General features: G+C 37.2%; 1 protein-coding gene across 7 annotated transcripts in view; it reads right to left on the bottom strand.

Moving 5' to 3' along the window:
- Nucleotides 1-15,964, bottom strand: part of LOC127443402 (probable C-mannosyltransferase DPY19L3) — a 57,166-nt gene that overhangs the window by 25,554 nt on the left and 15,648 nt on the right. For all 7 annotated transcript variants that reach the window (XM_051702009.1, XM_051702000.1, XM_051701992.1 and 4 more), the window contains 9 exons: nucleotides 15,567-15,701; nucleotides 15,350-15,481; nucleotides 12,911-13,012; nucleotides 12,632-12,705; nucleotides 10,547-10,705; nucleotides 9,815-9,937; nucleotides 8,101-8,212; nucleotides 7,409-7,465; nucleotides 6,976-7,058 (listed from right to left, as the gene is read on the bottom strand). In XM_051702009.1, coding sequence (XP_051557969.1) covers nucleotides 6,976-7,058; nucleotides 7,409-7,465; nucleotides 8,101-8,212; nucleotides 9,815-9,937; nucleotides 10,547-10,705; nucleotides 12,632-12,705; nucleotides 12,911-13,012; nucleotides 15,350-15,481; nucleotides 15,567-15,701 — 977 coding nt within the window. The remainder of the gene's footprint in view (nucleotides 1-6,975; nucleotides 7,059-7,408; nucleotides 7,466-8,100; nucleotides 8,213-9,814; nucleotides 9,938-10,546; nucleotides 10,706-12,631; nucleotides 12,706-12,910; nucleotides 13,013-15,349; nucleotides 15,482-15,566; nucleotides 15,702-15,964) is intronic.

Here is a 15,964-nt window from a genome sequence, read left to right as displayed (position 1 = left end):
CCATGTTGTTTTAAATGCTTTGGCAATACAAAATGTACTTTTGTCAAGCCAATAAAGCAACTTGAATTGAATTCATTCAGTTGAATTGAGAGAGAGAGAAAGAGAGAGAGAGAGAGAGAGAGTGTAGCAGACCTCAGTGAGTGTCTGACTGAGAGGAGTTCACAGTTATGATAGACTGATTGATCGGGTGAGAACACAACTTAAATGTCAATGATTGATCCACACCCGAAGGGAATAGACTGGGAGTTTATTATATTTCACTCGATAGGTTTCAGAAGTGACTTAGTTTAAAGGCAAGTATTTGGGGACTGGTAAACCTGTTGTGCAACTAAGCCACTGGAATGTTTTTTAAACAAGCAATAATTCAGACAATTTCCTCAAATGAGTCTGGGAGTTCCTGTTAAATTCCACAACAGCTGGCAACAAACCGGCAATTTAAGCAGATTATAAAATGAACAATTCTCAGTGGTACAACAAGACAAATGGCAAGAGTGAAATGGTGTCAGCTAACCTTTTATTTGTGTAAAAAGAGTGTATTTTGGGGTGTTTGTGAATTAGTTAAATTCTACTCTGAGTTCAAACGAGGTGAGCATGTGCAAGCACATCTACAGAATTAGTAGAATGTTGGTGAGATTCCTCCAGCAAGACGTCTCCAGAAACATCTCTACTGAGACATCTACAGCAGCAGTAGGAAAAAAGCCACTAATTTGATCAAATCAGAATGGAAAAAGAAGGAAAGTGGCTAGAGTGAAAATTAGAGTGGAAGTGAGAGGCAAGACATAGAAAACATGAATCCAGAAAGAAATGAAAAACCAGAGAAAACAGCAGGAGAAAAAAATGCATCTTTGTTCGGAGGGGGAATGCAAATTACTTGTGCTCAGAGGGGCTGAAAAAGTTTTCCTTCAGAGAAAACAAGAGACTAATTTATCTTCATTATTTCAAAACAAGGCAACATTTAGAAATAACTCCTTTATGTGGGCTGTAACAAAAGGATGCACAGTAGAAAACTACAAAACAAAAGAGAGAAAATTAATTACATGGCAGGGAGACGTTCACAATGATAAGGTTGACTATGATGACAGAGCCTCAGAACAGCAACAAAGAATGTGCTTTCATCTACAGGACACATGCAGTCAGACTGAAAGGCCACTGATCCATCACAATGAGAAGCCACAAACACACAACACTCTCCCCAAACAGAGATTGCAGACTGTTGGTTAGAGATTATGATGGCATTCACATGGGTGGTTTGTGCCATTAACTTGTCAGCAAATGAGCTTTGTAGCTGGTAGCCTGCTTATTTTGTGTTTTTGGATGCTGGTCCCCCAGTAAGGGAAGCTCGTATCCCAATCAGGCTTCTTAAATAGCTAAACAAGCTTCACTAGAAACATTATGCTGGTTGACCAGCTTCATCCACTAAGTTTTGCTTGTGTACAGATTGGCTATAATGAGCACCAATCCAACTCATGCTGGTCTAAGCTGGTCTTTTCAGCAGGGTTAACAGCACAAACCACTTATGTGAAGACCATCACAATTCCTAATTTAAAACAGAATTTTAGTCAGAGTCACGGTGCAGTGGTTAGCACACATGCTTTTGACATGATCCGTTGTGCTCATGCGGGTGACAGCAGTGTTTCCCAGTTCCATTCTTGTCTCTCCCCAATAACTTCCTGGCTCATGTACAGGTGCATCTCAATAAATTAGAATGTCGTGGAAAAGTTCATTTATTTCAGTAATTCAACTCAAATTGTGAAACTCGTGTATTAAATAAATTCAGTGCACACAGACTGAAGTAGTTTAAGTCTTTGGTTCTTTTAATTGTGATGATTTTGGCTCACATTTAACAAAACCCACCAATTCACTATCTCAAAAAATTAGAATACATCATAAGACCAATAAAAAAAACATTTTTAGTGAATTGTTGGCCTTCTGGAAAGTATGTTCAATTACTGTATATATACTCAATTCTTGGTAGGGGCTCCTTTTGCTTTAATTACTGCCTCAATTCGGCATGGCATGGAGGTGATCAGTTTGTGGCACTGCTGAGGTGGTATGGAAGCCCAGGTTTCTATGACAGTGGCCTTCAGCTCATCTGCATTTTTTGGTCTCTTGTTTCTCATTTTCCTCTTGACAATACCCCATAGATTCTCTATGGGGTTCAGGTCTGGTGAGTTTGCTGGCCAGTCAAGCACACCAACACCATGGTCATTTAACCAACTTTTGGTGCTTTTGGCAGTGTGGGCAGGTGCCAAATCCTGCTGGAAAATGAAATCAGCATCTTTAAAAAGCTGGTCAGCAGAAGGAAGCATGAAGTGCTCCAAAATTTCTTGGTAAACGGGTGCAGTGACTTTGGTTTTCAAAAAACACAATGGACCAACACCAGCAGATGACATTGCACCCCAAATCATCACAGACTGTGGAAACTTAACACTGGACTTCAAGCAACTTGGGCTATGAGCTTCTCCACCCTTCCTCCAGACTCTAGGATCTTGGTTTCCAAATGAAATACAAAACTTGCTCTCATCTGAAAAGAGGACTTTGGAACACTGGGCAACAGTCCAGTTCTTCTTCTCCTTAGCCCAGGTAAGACGCCTCTGACATTGTCTGTGGTTCAGGAGTGGCTTAACAAGAGGAATACGACAACTGTAGCCAAATTCCTTGACACGTCTGTGTGTGGTGGCTCTTGATGCCTTGACCCCAGCCTCAGTCCATTCCTTGTGAAGTTCACCCAAATTCTTGAATCGATTTTGCTTGACAATCCTCATAAGGCTGTGGTTCTATCGGTTGTGCATCTTTTTCTTCCACACTTTTTCCTTCCACTCAACTTTCTGTTAACATGCTTGGATACAGCACTCTGTGAACAGCCAGCTTCTTTGGCAATGAATGTTTGTGGCTTACCCTCCTTGTGAAGGGTGTCAACGATTCTCTTCTGGACAACTGTCAGATCAGCAGTCTTCCCCATGATTGTGTAGCCTAGTGAACCAAACTGAGAGACCATTTTGAAGGCTCAGGAAACCTTTGCAGGTGTTTTGAGTTGATTAGCTGATTGGCATGTCACCATATTCTAATTTTTTGAGATAGTGAATTGGTGGGTTTTTGTTAAATGTGAGCCAAAATCATCACAATTAAAAGAACCAAAGACTTAAACTACTTCAGTCTGTGTGCATTGAATTTATTTAATACACGTGTTTCACAATTTGAGTTGAATTACTGAAATAAATGAACTTTTCCATGACATTCTAATTTATTGAGATGCACCTGTAAGTAGTATTTTAAGGCATCAAAGTGCACTATTGACACAAAGGAAGCTTGATTATGCTGCTGACTAAGATACCTTCTTTTGGGCAAATTCTAGGGCACCACTGCAAGTACCCTTCGCAGAGAATGCAATCGCATAATGCCCTACTTTCTCAATGAGCTCACTGAAAAAACAAAACAAAAAAACATCAGAGATGCTGGACAAAGCGAGAGTAAATCCATTTAAAGGAATAGTTCACCCAAAAAATGAAAATTCTCTCATCATTTACTCACTCTCATGCCATCCCAGATGTGTATGACTTTCTTTCTTCAGCAGAACACAAATTATGATTTTTAGAAGAATATTTAAGCTCTGTAGGTCCATACAATGCAAGTGAATGGGTGCCAAAATTTTGATGCTCCAAAAAGCACATAAAGGCATCATAAAAGTTATCCATATGACTCCAGTGGTTAAATCCATATGTTCAGAAGTGATATAGGTGTGGGTGAGAAACAGATCAATATTTTAGTCCATTTTTGCCCTGCCCATTAGGGGGCATATGCATGAAGAATGTGAAAGTGAAAGTTAAAGATAAGATTTACTGAGCAGAGAGAATTTATAGTAAAAATGGACTTAAAAATGTATGTTTCTCACCCACACCTATCATATCGCTTCTGAAGATATTGATTTACCACTGGAGTCTTATTTATTACTTTTATGCTGATTTGTGTGATTTTTGGAGCGTCAAAATTTTGGCACCCATTCACTTACATAGTATGGACCTACAAAGCTTAAATATTCTTCTAAAAATCATAATTTGTGTTCTGCTGAAGAAAGAAAGTCACACACATCTGGGATGGCATGAGAGTGAGTAAATGATGAGAGAATTTTCATTTTTGGGTGAACTATTCCTTTAACAGAGCTGTTGTTGTTAAAAAAAAAAAAAAAAAAGCCATGGATTTCCCTATGGGTTTTTGTAATGGGGTTTTTAAATTATTTATGAGTTAAATAAGGTCTGTGGTAAACATTACATGAAAATACATGAATGTTTTGTCCTACAACATAAATTACACAAAGTAATTCCTCGAACGTGAACTTTGGAGCTGCACTGAAGAAGCATACTTTTAACAAAAGAAAATCATGGTGGCAAAAATTCAAGTTTGAGGTATGAAAGTGTGAAATTTATGTTGTAGAACAAAACGTTCACCTATCGTCAAGTAATCTTTACCACAGACCTTATTTTAATAATAAATCCAAAAATGCCATTTTTAAACCCAAAGAAAATTTCTGAGGGAACTCATGGCGAATTAGCCTCGCCTACCAATTGACGTCACGGCAGAACAGCTCTATATTGAAAAGAATTGAAAAAAAAGTTTAATTTAATTAAATATGGACCATTTTACACAATATTTTTGTATTCTGTGCTTTTTATGTGCTTTAGAATTTTGCACTGCTTGCTTTGAAAAACACCAACACCAAACTTTTGAAATCAATTGTGAGTCAAGTCCAATACACTTTGCATGAGGAACACTATTTGCATGACGGAACGCAAATTGCTACCCAAGTGGAGCATTCCAAATCAGTCACTTATAACGTTCCATTAAAGTTACTGATTAGAGGGCAGCTTATGTAGACAGTAGACAGCAAGGCAGCTCACTAGGTTGCGGAATAGAACACCATTCACTCTAGGCTAGGGATCTTCATCAGGGGGTCGGTGGTGCTACCACAGGTGGTCCACCAATTATTGTTTGATCTCAGGTACTCAAAGGTACTTGCAAGAATACCAAATAAAACTTGGTAGTTCCATGGTATATGTCTAAAAAAACAACAAAAAAACAAAACGTAGTACCATCTCCAAAAACATGGTTCTACCAAGATTTTTTTTTATACCTTTTCATTAGTGTACTATCTGATACGATCACTTTACCATTGTACTGCCACAATACCGCCAAAGAATTCTTTGTGGAAAAGTGAAAATAAACCACATCATTAAACAAAAATGCAATAGTTAGTTAACTTCAACCAATACTAGAGATTAGAAGCTAAAGTTCGGCTAAATGTTCCATTGTCCCTCCCACATTAAATTATATTAAGTTAACTCCAAAATATAAGGTAAAGTGTATGACTACGTAAATAAATAATAAATGTAATGTCCTTGCAATATAAGCACCATAAAGTAAGTAGATACATTAATATGGTAATATCTGCAAGTTAAAATAGGCCAGGCTTAAAATGCAACTTTAAATTATATATAATATGTAACCAGGGGGTCCCTGCTCTTTCTCTCTATCCACCAAGTGGTCCTTTGCATAAAAAATACTTTACTACTCTATACTACATAGTTGTCTAATAAAAAATCTAAATCTCCAAAGTGAAAAACTGAGAACTTTCACCAACTCATTATAAAATCATACATAATGTTTCTTTTAGCTCAAGATAAATCAAAAGATTTCATGACAGCGATACTTCCACAGTTCTATTCATTGGCCCTCCTCCTTCACATTGCGCTGCAGTATGTGGCATATTATGCAGTGAGTTCCAATTATGGTTAGGAGGCTGATACTGCCTCTCTCCTCGATATGCTTTCATGCCCACCCCTCCCTTCCTGCCTTCTCTGCAGAACAACATCTCTGGTAATCTACATATAAAACAGTGTAGGCTTTGGCAAAGCCAAGCTCAGACAGAAGTGTGAAGTGATCCCCACTTAACTCTTACATCTGCTGGTTAATTTGCGTGTGGAAGCGGCTTAATGTCACCACGTCAGCCAAGGGAACTCGCACACTAATCCCTGACACAAATCGCATTTTCTACAGGGAGAGATCACCTGTGTCATTGCACTCCAAACGTCTCAGTCTTGCTCATGCTCAAACACACATAAATATGGAAGTGGGCAAGACAACTATGAGCCAGCATGTTTTTTTTTCTCCCCCAGGTTGAAGTGAGTCTGGTGGAGCTGATGAAACTCTCTCTGTTGCCAACTGCTGGAGAACCTCCAGCACCTAATGTCTAATTCATGATGGACATCATAAACTGGCCAGTTCCAAACATAGGTACCTGCTGCCTTCCTGCTGCAGATCTGATCGAATGAATAGAGTAATCACAGAAGCTTTTTATTTATGTCCTTCAGAGTTTGTGAAGGAGAGAGTGAAATAGCAGAATAAGAAGGAAAGTTTTCTCTATTCAGTCTGATCCAGGGGTCGAAAACGTTTTTACCCACACATACACATGTTGGTGCGGCTATCCTTATGAGGACTCTCCATAGACATGATGATTTTTATACTGTATGAAATATAGATTCTATCCCCCAGCCCTAACCCTACCCATAAACCTAACCCTCACAAAACACTTTTTGCAATTTTGCAGTTTTTTAAGCAATTTGAATTATGGGGACACTAGAAACCACATTTATGGCATAATACCCTTGTAATTACCAGTTTGTAACCTAAAAAAAATTTCCTCGTTTTTAAAGCGTTTGGCTTTCCATGTAGTTAAATAAAACATGCAGCGTTACAAGGAAGGACGACTGCAAGAGATAGTTTGTCATAAAGATGTGAATGATTTCAACATTTTAAAAATAAAAAAATAAAAAAAATACACATAAACTTAATCACTTGCTCTTATTGCTTGCATAGCATGATAACCATTCCTGTCTAAGGCTGCCGACACTTGGTCTGATCTGTGTCAATGACGGCTTTCTTGTAGTGTGTAAGCATGAGAGTACATTACAGGTGTTTTACCTAATCCACTCCATTAGCTCCACAGTGTCTGGGTCATAAAACTCTCTCAGCTCAGAAATCTCTTCCATCAGTCTGGGCCAGAACTGTCAACAAAAGACAGCAATTGAGGTGGAGAGAGAGTGAGAGTGAGACAACAATCTGACTGCTGTAATGGGTATGACTCACAATAATCAATGATTAACAAAGTAGTCCAATAAACACAATCATATGAATACACAAACACACACATATCTACACAATTCATTTCTGATTGCTGTGTAGAGAACAAAGCAGCATGGTGAAATAAAAACTCTCCCAATTAACACACAATGGGATATGAATTCCATTTGTGTGCACTTGGATTCCTGCATGATTGTTTGTGGCGTGCTGCCACCCAGGCAGCTTAGCACAATATGCAAATAGATACATGATAGCATAGTTGCAAATGACTTACCTTGTAATAAAGAAACGCCAGAATTATAATGGGAACTGAGTACCTGATCAGTCTCATCTGTAGAAACAGATTAATAACATAAATAGATAAATAGCACAAATGGGAAGAAACAGGATGTAAATTGTTAGGGTCTAGGGCTGTAACTACACTACCACCTAGTGGGGAAAAATAAATAATCAACTGTGAGAAACACAGTGCTAGGAAACTTAATATCCATTATTAATATTGAGCATTATTGCTTTCAAATTACACGTGATATCTATCCTTGTTCTGAGGTCTTCTATGATTATTTATTGGATTCTATTTCTGTGAAACAGACTCATGTCTCTTGCCATTGCTTGTATACAGTGTCTCTGTGTGTATACGCACTAATGAACCAATGAACCAAAGGAGGTTTTGCAGACATGTGTCCCTACAAATAAAACCTGAAATCTCTGACATTGTGGGGAGCAGCCAAAGGTTCCCAAGAGAAAAACAGCTTGATAAACATACGTAAAAAAATAAAATAAAAATAAAATAAAAATCGTCTTAATTATAATCTAAAAATGCAAAAAGGTTTTCCAAACACTAGGTTTAAGAGTAGGGTTTGGGGATAGAAAATATCATCAGCTCAGTATGAAAACAATAGCAATCAATGGGAAGTCCCCACCATGATAGAAAAACAAATGTGTAAAGCACGTCTCTCATCTCACCGTGGTTTTAGTGTTGCAGTGGAGGACTCTCAGAGACAACGTCCACACTTCTTTGCCACATACCCCAAAGGCAGCAAATGCACACATGTGGCCTGTCCACAAATATTTCATCCTGCCAGCAGCAAAGAGAGAAACCTATTGGTGCATTCTATTTTATGATACAGCTCAGACAACACGCCATCTGCAAATGCAATCCTCAGATAGCATTCATTTTCAACTCCATTACTATTCAAACACCAGACTAAACTTTATGAAGCGATATCGCAATTTTCCACCATAATTCACTCATCATTAAAATTTCGACTGAACCGTCCACTTGGGATATGGACTAATAAGATGAAGAAGATCACAAATCAGAAGCAGCGTGGAGGACAGGAAATGAAAGCGATAGCTGAGAAGAGGTTGAAATTGAGATGCACCTTAGTGGCAGGGAATGAAATTACAGACAGCAAGTGAGGAAAATATAGAAGGAGAAAGTGATATACAGCAATATATACAGAATGTTTGCTTATCAGTGTTTTTGTCTTGTTTTCCAGTAAAATGTCTAAAACTCCTGTGTGATTTCTGTGCCAATAGCAAAACCAAAAAAGAATCACTGTTTTCAAACAAATTCCTGAAAAATCCCCCGGTCTTTCATTGGTTGTGCAAAAAGATAGTCCCGCCCAAAACTCACACCATTGGTTGAGTCAGTGTTGCTGTGTGGGCTGGCTGATATGCTTAAACAAACAGAGGAATGTTTTGGGTAACACTATACAAAAAGATTCCATTTGTTAACATTTGTTAACATGAACTAACAATGAACAATAATTTTCCTGCATTGATTAATCTTAGTTAAAGTTCATTTCAACTAAAACAATTTTAAATCAAAAGTTGGATATGTTAACTTAGTTAATGCACTATTAACTAACATTAACTAACAATGAACAATTGCATTTTTATTAATCAACATTAACAAAGATTAATGCTGTAAAAATATATATTTTTACTTGTTTGTTCAGATACCCAATGGATTAACATAACGAATGGAATCTTATTGTAAAGTGTTACCATGTTTGGATAGCACCACAAAGCCAGTCAACTTATAAATGACTTTTTAATAGTTGGCTCTGCATATTAGGCTGGGATCTAATAATTGTAATTATAATTATAATCTAACATTGTATATGTTAACATCAGTTAATGCATTATGAACTAACATGAAATAACAATGAACAATTGCATTTTTTATAAGCCAAGATGACTAAATACTGTAATCTTATATTGTTCATTTGTTAGTCCATGATATCTTATGCATTAACTAATGTTAACTAATGGAAGCTTATAGTAAACAAGAAACATTTATAAAAAAACAAAATTGCATAAGATATTAAGACTGTCAGTTGTCAGAGAATGTATCATGAATTTAGTTAATGTCTTAAGCCATTGGCAAATTGTTTTTTTCTTGCTTTAATCTTGTTTATACTTCATATAAAGTTAATACTTAAAAAAAAAAAAAAGGCAATGGGGAAAGAAAAGTAATCTCAAGATAAATTCCCTGAAAACAAATCTTATTATCATATGCAATCAGCTTCTCAAGAAAATCTTTCTTGTTTTAAGGATTTTTACATATTTTCTACTGGAAATTAAGGAAAAATACTGATTAAGATAAGTATGTTTTTGCAATGAAAAAATACAGGCTTAAACAACCAAACTTTCAAAATGACAAGTTGTTCACCTCATAGTAGAAAAGGCGAGTAGGCCAAAGAAGACGGTGTGCAATAAATTGTAAGCGACATCTGGCCGCATCCTAAAGGTCCACTCCTCTCTCTCCCTGCTTATTTGTCTTGACCCATTCGCACTGGAATGAAGAATTAGGAATCAAACAAAAGGGAAAAACGAAATAAACATGCATAAAACATAAAGAGGAGCAAGGATCAGTGACATGATGATTATTATTAGGTTTTTTTAATGCACAGAAAGGTGAACAGCCAATCTGATTAGTGTGTGTTTATGTGTGTGGTGCAAACCCTCTGGGTGTTTGTGCGCTACGATGATTCTGATAAGAGGAATGCAAGCAGAACAGAAGAGAGGGCCACAGCAGCCCTAAAGCAACAGTAAATCTGCTTTGAACGGAACATAATAATACATATTCAGAAGCCCTAATAGAAAAAAATATCTAGAGTCCAATTATTATGCACCACATCTAATAAAGACTAATAACTCCAATTATAAGTAGCTATTATGGTCTGTAACATCAAGGTGGTTATTTAACTAAATAAATTAATTGCTCTAGTGGTCATTTTTAGCCCATTTCTGTGCTCTATGGGAGCATTCTAATTAGAAAAATGAACATGAGATAATCTAGCACTAAAATCGTATAAATTCCTAAGTTTGTCTTGCTATAATGTGAAATTCAGTAGTGAAGATGTATCGTTCTTCCAGAGAAGAAGTGATGCGGTAATTTCACCTGAGATTAGAGAGTGCCACCAGAAGCAGTAAAATGAAGAGCACGCTGAGGGTGCACAAGTACGGATAGAGCAGCACTGTGCCAGCCAGCCGCTCATATGTAACCAATGGCAACAAGCCAAAGGCCTCCTCACACAGATATAGACTGGCATCAAAGTCTCTGAAAGGGAGAGAGAGGGAGTGTGTGTGTAAGAGAGAGAGAAAGGGGTGGATATATATATATATATATACAGGTGCATCTCAATAAATTAGAATGTCATGGAAAAGTTCATTTATTTCAGTAATTCAACTCAAATTGTGAAACTCGTGTATTAAATAAATTCAATGCACATAGACTGAAGTAGTTTAAGTCTTTGGTTATTTTAATTGTGATGATTTTGGCTCACATTTAACAAAAACCCACCAATTCACGATCTCAAAAAATTAGAATATGGTGACATGCCAATCAGCTAATCAACTCAAACACCTGCAAAGGTTTCCTGAGCCTTCAAAATGGTCTCTCAGTTTGGTTCACTAGGCTACACAATCATGGGGAAGACTGCTGATCTGACAGTTGTCCAGAAGACAATCATTTACACCCTTCACAAGGAGGGTAAGCCACAAACATTCATTGCCAAAGAAGCTGGCTGTTCACAGAGTGCTGTATCCAAGCATGTTAACAGAAAGTTGAGTGGAAGGAAAAAGTGTGGAAGAAAAAGATGCACAACCGAGAGAACCGCAGCCTTATGAGGATTGTCAAGCAAAATCGATTCAAGAATTTGGGTGAACTTCACAAGGAATGGACTGAGGCTGGGGTCAAGGCATCAAGAGCCACCACACACAGACGTGTCAAGGAATTTGGCTACAGTTGTCATATTCCTCTTGTTAAGCCACTCCTGAACCACAGACAACGTCAGAGGCGTCTTACCTGGGCTAAGGAGAAGAAGAACTGGACTGTTGCCCACTGGTCCAAAGTCCTCTTTTCAGATGAGAGCAAGTTTTGTATTTCATTTGGAAACCAAGGTTCTAGAGTCTGGAGGAAGGGTGGAGAAGCTCATAGCCCAAGTTGCTTGAAGTCCAGTGTTAAGTTTCCACAGTCTGTGATGATTTGGGGTGCAATGTCATCTGCTGGTGTTGGTCCATTGTGTTTTTTGAAAACCAAAGTCACTGCACCCGTTTACCAAGAAATTTTGGAGCACTTCAGGCTTCCTTCTGCTGACCAGCTTTTTAAAGATGCTGATTTCATTTTCCAGCAGGATTTGGCACCTGCCCACACTGCCAAAAGCACCAAAAGTTGGTTAAATGACCATGGTGTTGGTGTGCTTGACTGGCCAGCAAACTCACCAGACCTGAACCCCATAGAGAATCTATGGGGTATTGTCAAGAGGAAAATGAGAAACAAGAGACCAAAAAATGCAGATGAGCTGAAGGCCACTGTCAAAGAAACCTGGGCTTCCATACCACCTCAGCAGTGCCATAAACCGATCACCTCCATGCCACGCCGAATTGAGGCAGTAATTAAAGCAAAAGGAGCCCCTACCAAGTATTGAGTACATATACAGTAAATGAACATACTTTCCAGAAGGCCAACAATTCACTAAAAATGTTTTTTTTATTGGTCTTATGATGTATTCTAATTTTTTGAGATAGTGAATTGGTGGGTTTTGTTAAATGTGAGCCAAAATCATCACAATTAAAAGAACCAAAGACTTAAACTACTTCAGTCTGTGTGCATTGAATTTATTTAATACACGAGTTTCACAATTTGAGTTGAATTACTGAAATAAATGAACTTTTCCTCAACATTCTAATTTATTGAGATGCACCTGTATATATATATATATATATATATATATATATATATATATATATATTATACAGGTAATTGTGGGCAGAAATTCATCTGATTATCTGAAATGGCTTCCTAAACATCTAGTGGATGAGCAAATTTTATTCCATGCCAGATGTTATTTTCCCACCAGTTAATTACACTGGATTAATGGCTCTAGTCTAAAAGTAGATCACACTTCTGAATAAGACACCACGTTATGGCCTTTGACTATTGATAAAAAGGCTTAGATCTAGGAGCTCAGGACCAAAGACTTACCTTGTTGCCCTGAAGCCAAACTTGGCCTTTATGAACTTAAAGATGTGCTCGTCCGATTTCAGCTGCAGAATTTGCTGTAAATTAAAATAGAGAGAGTGAGCGATAAGGCCATTCATTCAGGTGTCTCTGCAGATTGCGGATGTGGGATTTTTATGAGTGGGAGATAAGAAAGAGAATGAGAGGGAAAGTAAAGCTAGTGTCTAGGGAGGACCATGTAAAGAAGCTCTATTTTATCAGTAATGACAGGGCGAAGGATGTAGAATATGATCTATAGCTCACCTTGGCTGAATAATTGATGATGAAAGTTAATGTGAGGACTAGGAGTGTGTGAAGAGCCAGTTTTCCTACTCGTGTAACAAAGCCGCCCGTCTTTAGCCTTGTCTGAAAACCACACACACATAAAGTAGATATTAATAAATCAATTACTACCACATTCGAAGATTCTGTTTTTAAAGGAAACACAGAACTGAGCTTAAGGTAACACAGGTAAAGTAAGGACGGGAAAACAAAAGTGATGAAGTACTTCATATAAACAATTCTTTAGACTTTGCCTTTTTTTTAATGTTTAATTTTTATTTTTTATTTATGTGTTGTATTTATTCTATTGAGTAATTCAGAATACATTTAGAGGTAGCATCCAAGTACATAAATATCCCAATATGTAAGTAAATCAGTTAGACATGTCTTTAAAAAAGGGTTAATTAAATAAAAAGCATCATGCTCTTTTTAAACATTTTTGAGTACAAACATCTGATAATCATCTTTAAAAGAGCAATGCCATGTATCATAAAAGAAAGTTGAACAAATTCAGAATTCCAGGATTGGTTTTAGTTTGACAAAACCCATCGAATCCAATCAGACTTCATTAGGGTTAAGTGGTGTCAAGATGCTTGTTATCAACTTTATCTATCAAATCCTGAGTTTATGATTAGTTTACGAGCGCATTCACATGAATGAAGTGAACAGCCAATCGCATGCAACATGAAAAAGAATTTAAACACAGTTACACAGCACAAAAGGAGATTATAAAAATATGATCAATGAAATACATTTACACAACAGGAATGACAACTATGAAATCATGAAGAATTATAATACATTTACTCAGCACAGAGAATCACTATTAAATGATGATGTAATTAAAGACATTTCCACAGCAAGAAGAAATATCGCTGCTGCTGCTAGAGCATGATGGGGCTCTGAATGAAAAAAAAATCTGAATGTGATAAAAAAATATAAAAACAGATGATATATCGATGTGAAAGTAACTTTAGGGTCCACAAGAAGAACACTCAGGCTTATTAATTTTAAAAGTTTCATTTCTTGATTTGAAATAATAAAAAAGTTTTAGTATTAATTTAAATTATACATTTTATATAATTTAATAATATAAGAAATCAATACACTATTGAATAATAAAAACGTGAGCAATAGGAAAATGAGTAGATAGGATGTACTAATAAGACTTATTTGTCCTTTATTTCTAGCAACATGACACACAAAAAGGCATACTTGGTGTGCAAGTGTGCTTTTACTAAACTTCAAGTAAAATAAATCTTTTCATGTTATCTTTGTCAGCAAATCCATGAAATGAGTTTGTGTGGCATTCACACTTTCTGACAGATCTATATTGGGGAATGTTTAAGTTTTCTATGTTAAACTCGATCGATCATTAATGATATGCATTATATTAATCCATCTTACTTGCAATTATTTTAGGTTTATTTTTTTTCATAGATATTTTATGTCCAGTGTGGGAAAATGTGGTTCGTTCTCAGTGGGGCGCGTTGTGAGTTGAGCGCGGATGCCGCGGTGGATGGCGTGAAGCCTCCACACGCGCTATGTCTCCGTGGCAACGCGCTCAACAAGCCACGTGATAAGATGCTCGGGTTGATGGTCTCAGACGCAGAGGCAACTGGGATTCGTCCTCTGCCACCCGGATTGAGGCGAATCACTAAGCGACCACGAGGACTTAAAAGCACACTAGGAATTGGGCATTCCAAATTGGGTGAAAAAGGGGAAAAATCCACACACACAAAAAAGACTGAAGAAAATGTATTTCTCGCAAATAAATAACTATCATAAACAACTGTTTTGTGGAGTGACTTGTCACTTTGCTCAGAGCCAACTTTTTCAGAATCTGTTTAAGATCTCTGATCTAGAACATAACCTGCGAAGCATAAACCTGAGAAGATTTGCCATTTAGCGTAAGTTACTATGGTAATGAACCTAGCTGAAAAACAATCCATTGTACTCATACTGCAAATTCAATTTACCAAGCTAGAAGCTTAATCCTGCTTTGGGACAAAGGTCAGAGATCATCATAGTTTCTAAACAATAAACGTCACAAAAAAGTATGCTAAATGCTGTCCTAGCATATGACGGTTATTTGAAAGTCTGTCTATACAGTAACTCTGCGAACACAGACAACTAGAATGTTAAAAACAGTAAAATGTCTTGGTGCTGTTATACTAAATATTAGCACTCTAGGAATGGGCTTGCCCAATAACATTAGATGACTGGAAGTAACTGGAACTAACTGTATAATAAATAGCCACATATGTGTGCTGTCAGGGATTTCTGAATTGATGACTATCCATTTCATCATCAACATGCAACATACAAGATAAAAGCAGTGATGATGTGTTATGTGCAGTCATGTTTGCTAATTGATATCTAAGTCAAAGACTGTTTGATAGTACTGAGGTGGACACTGACCTGGAAGTGTTTAATGAAGAGAGCAGACACAATGAAGCTGAGAACCAGAGAGCCCAGAATCATGGAATTACAGAACTGCAGTAACCACACCAATAAAAGACTCAACACCTGTATGAGGTACAAAGAAACCACCTACAGAGAGAGAGTGTTAAATATCCAACCTTGAATGAACTCAGAAAGGTGGAAGGTCTTCAATATTTATTTATTTGTGTGGTACCTGCTCTGATGTGAAGAAGTCCAGGCAGTCCAGTGTAAAGATTATAAGGGCTTGAACCAGCAGGACAAACTGATTGAATTGCCATGTCAAACAGAAGCTGAAGGTTGAGACGAACACTAGCCACAGAACCACCCTCTGTGGTTCAGATCACACACACACAGAAAAAATTATGTTCAATACCAACAGCCCAGAAAACCAAAACCAAGAAAAACAAGTTTGTTTTTTTTTAACTTTTTTTTTTTTCTTCAGAGCTCATACAATGAGAGGTTTTCCAGTGAAGAACCATATGTCAGAAAAGGTATTATACTCTGTGCTGTTCACATACTGAGAGAGAACAAATATGTGCTCAGAAGAGTAAATATTTCATATATTTCACTGGCAAACTGCTAACCTCTGCT

This window comes from Myxocyprinus asiaticus, chromosome 1, assembly GCF_019703515.2.
Source record: "Myxocyprinus asiaticus isolate MX2 ecotype Aquarium Trade chromosome 1, UBuf_Myxa_2, whole genome shotgun sequence".
Lineage (NCBI taxonomy): Eukaryota > Metazoa > Chordata > Actinopteri > Cypriniformes > Catostomidae > Myxocyprinus > Myxocyprinus asiaticus.
Note: the sequence above shows the minus strand (reverse complement) of the source record. Positions and strands in the feature narration are given on the sequence as shown.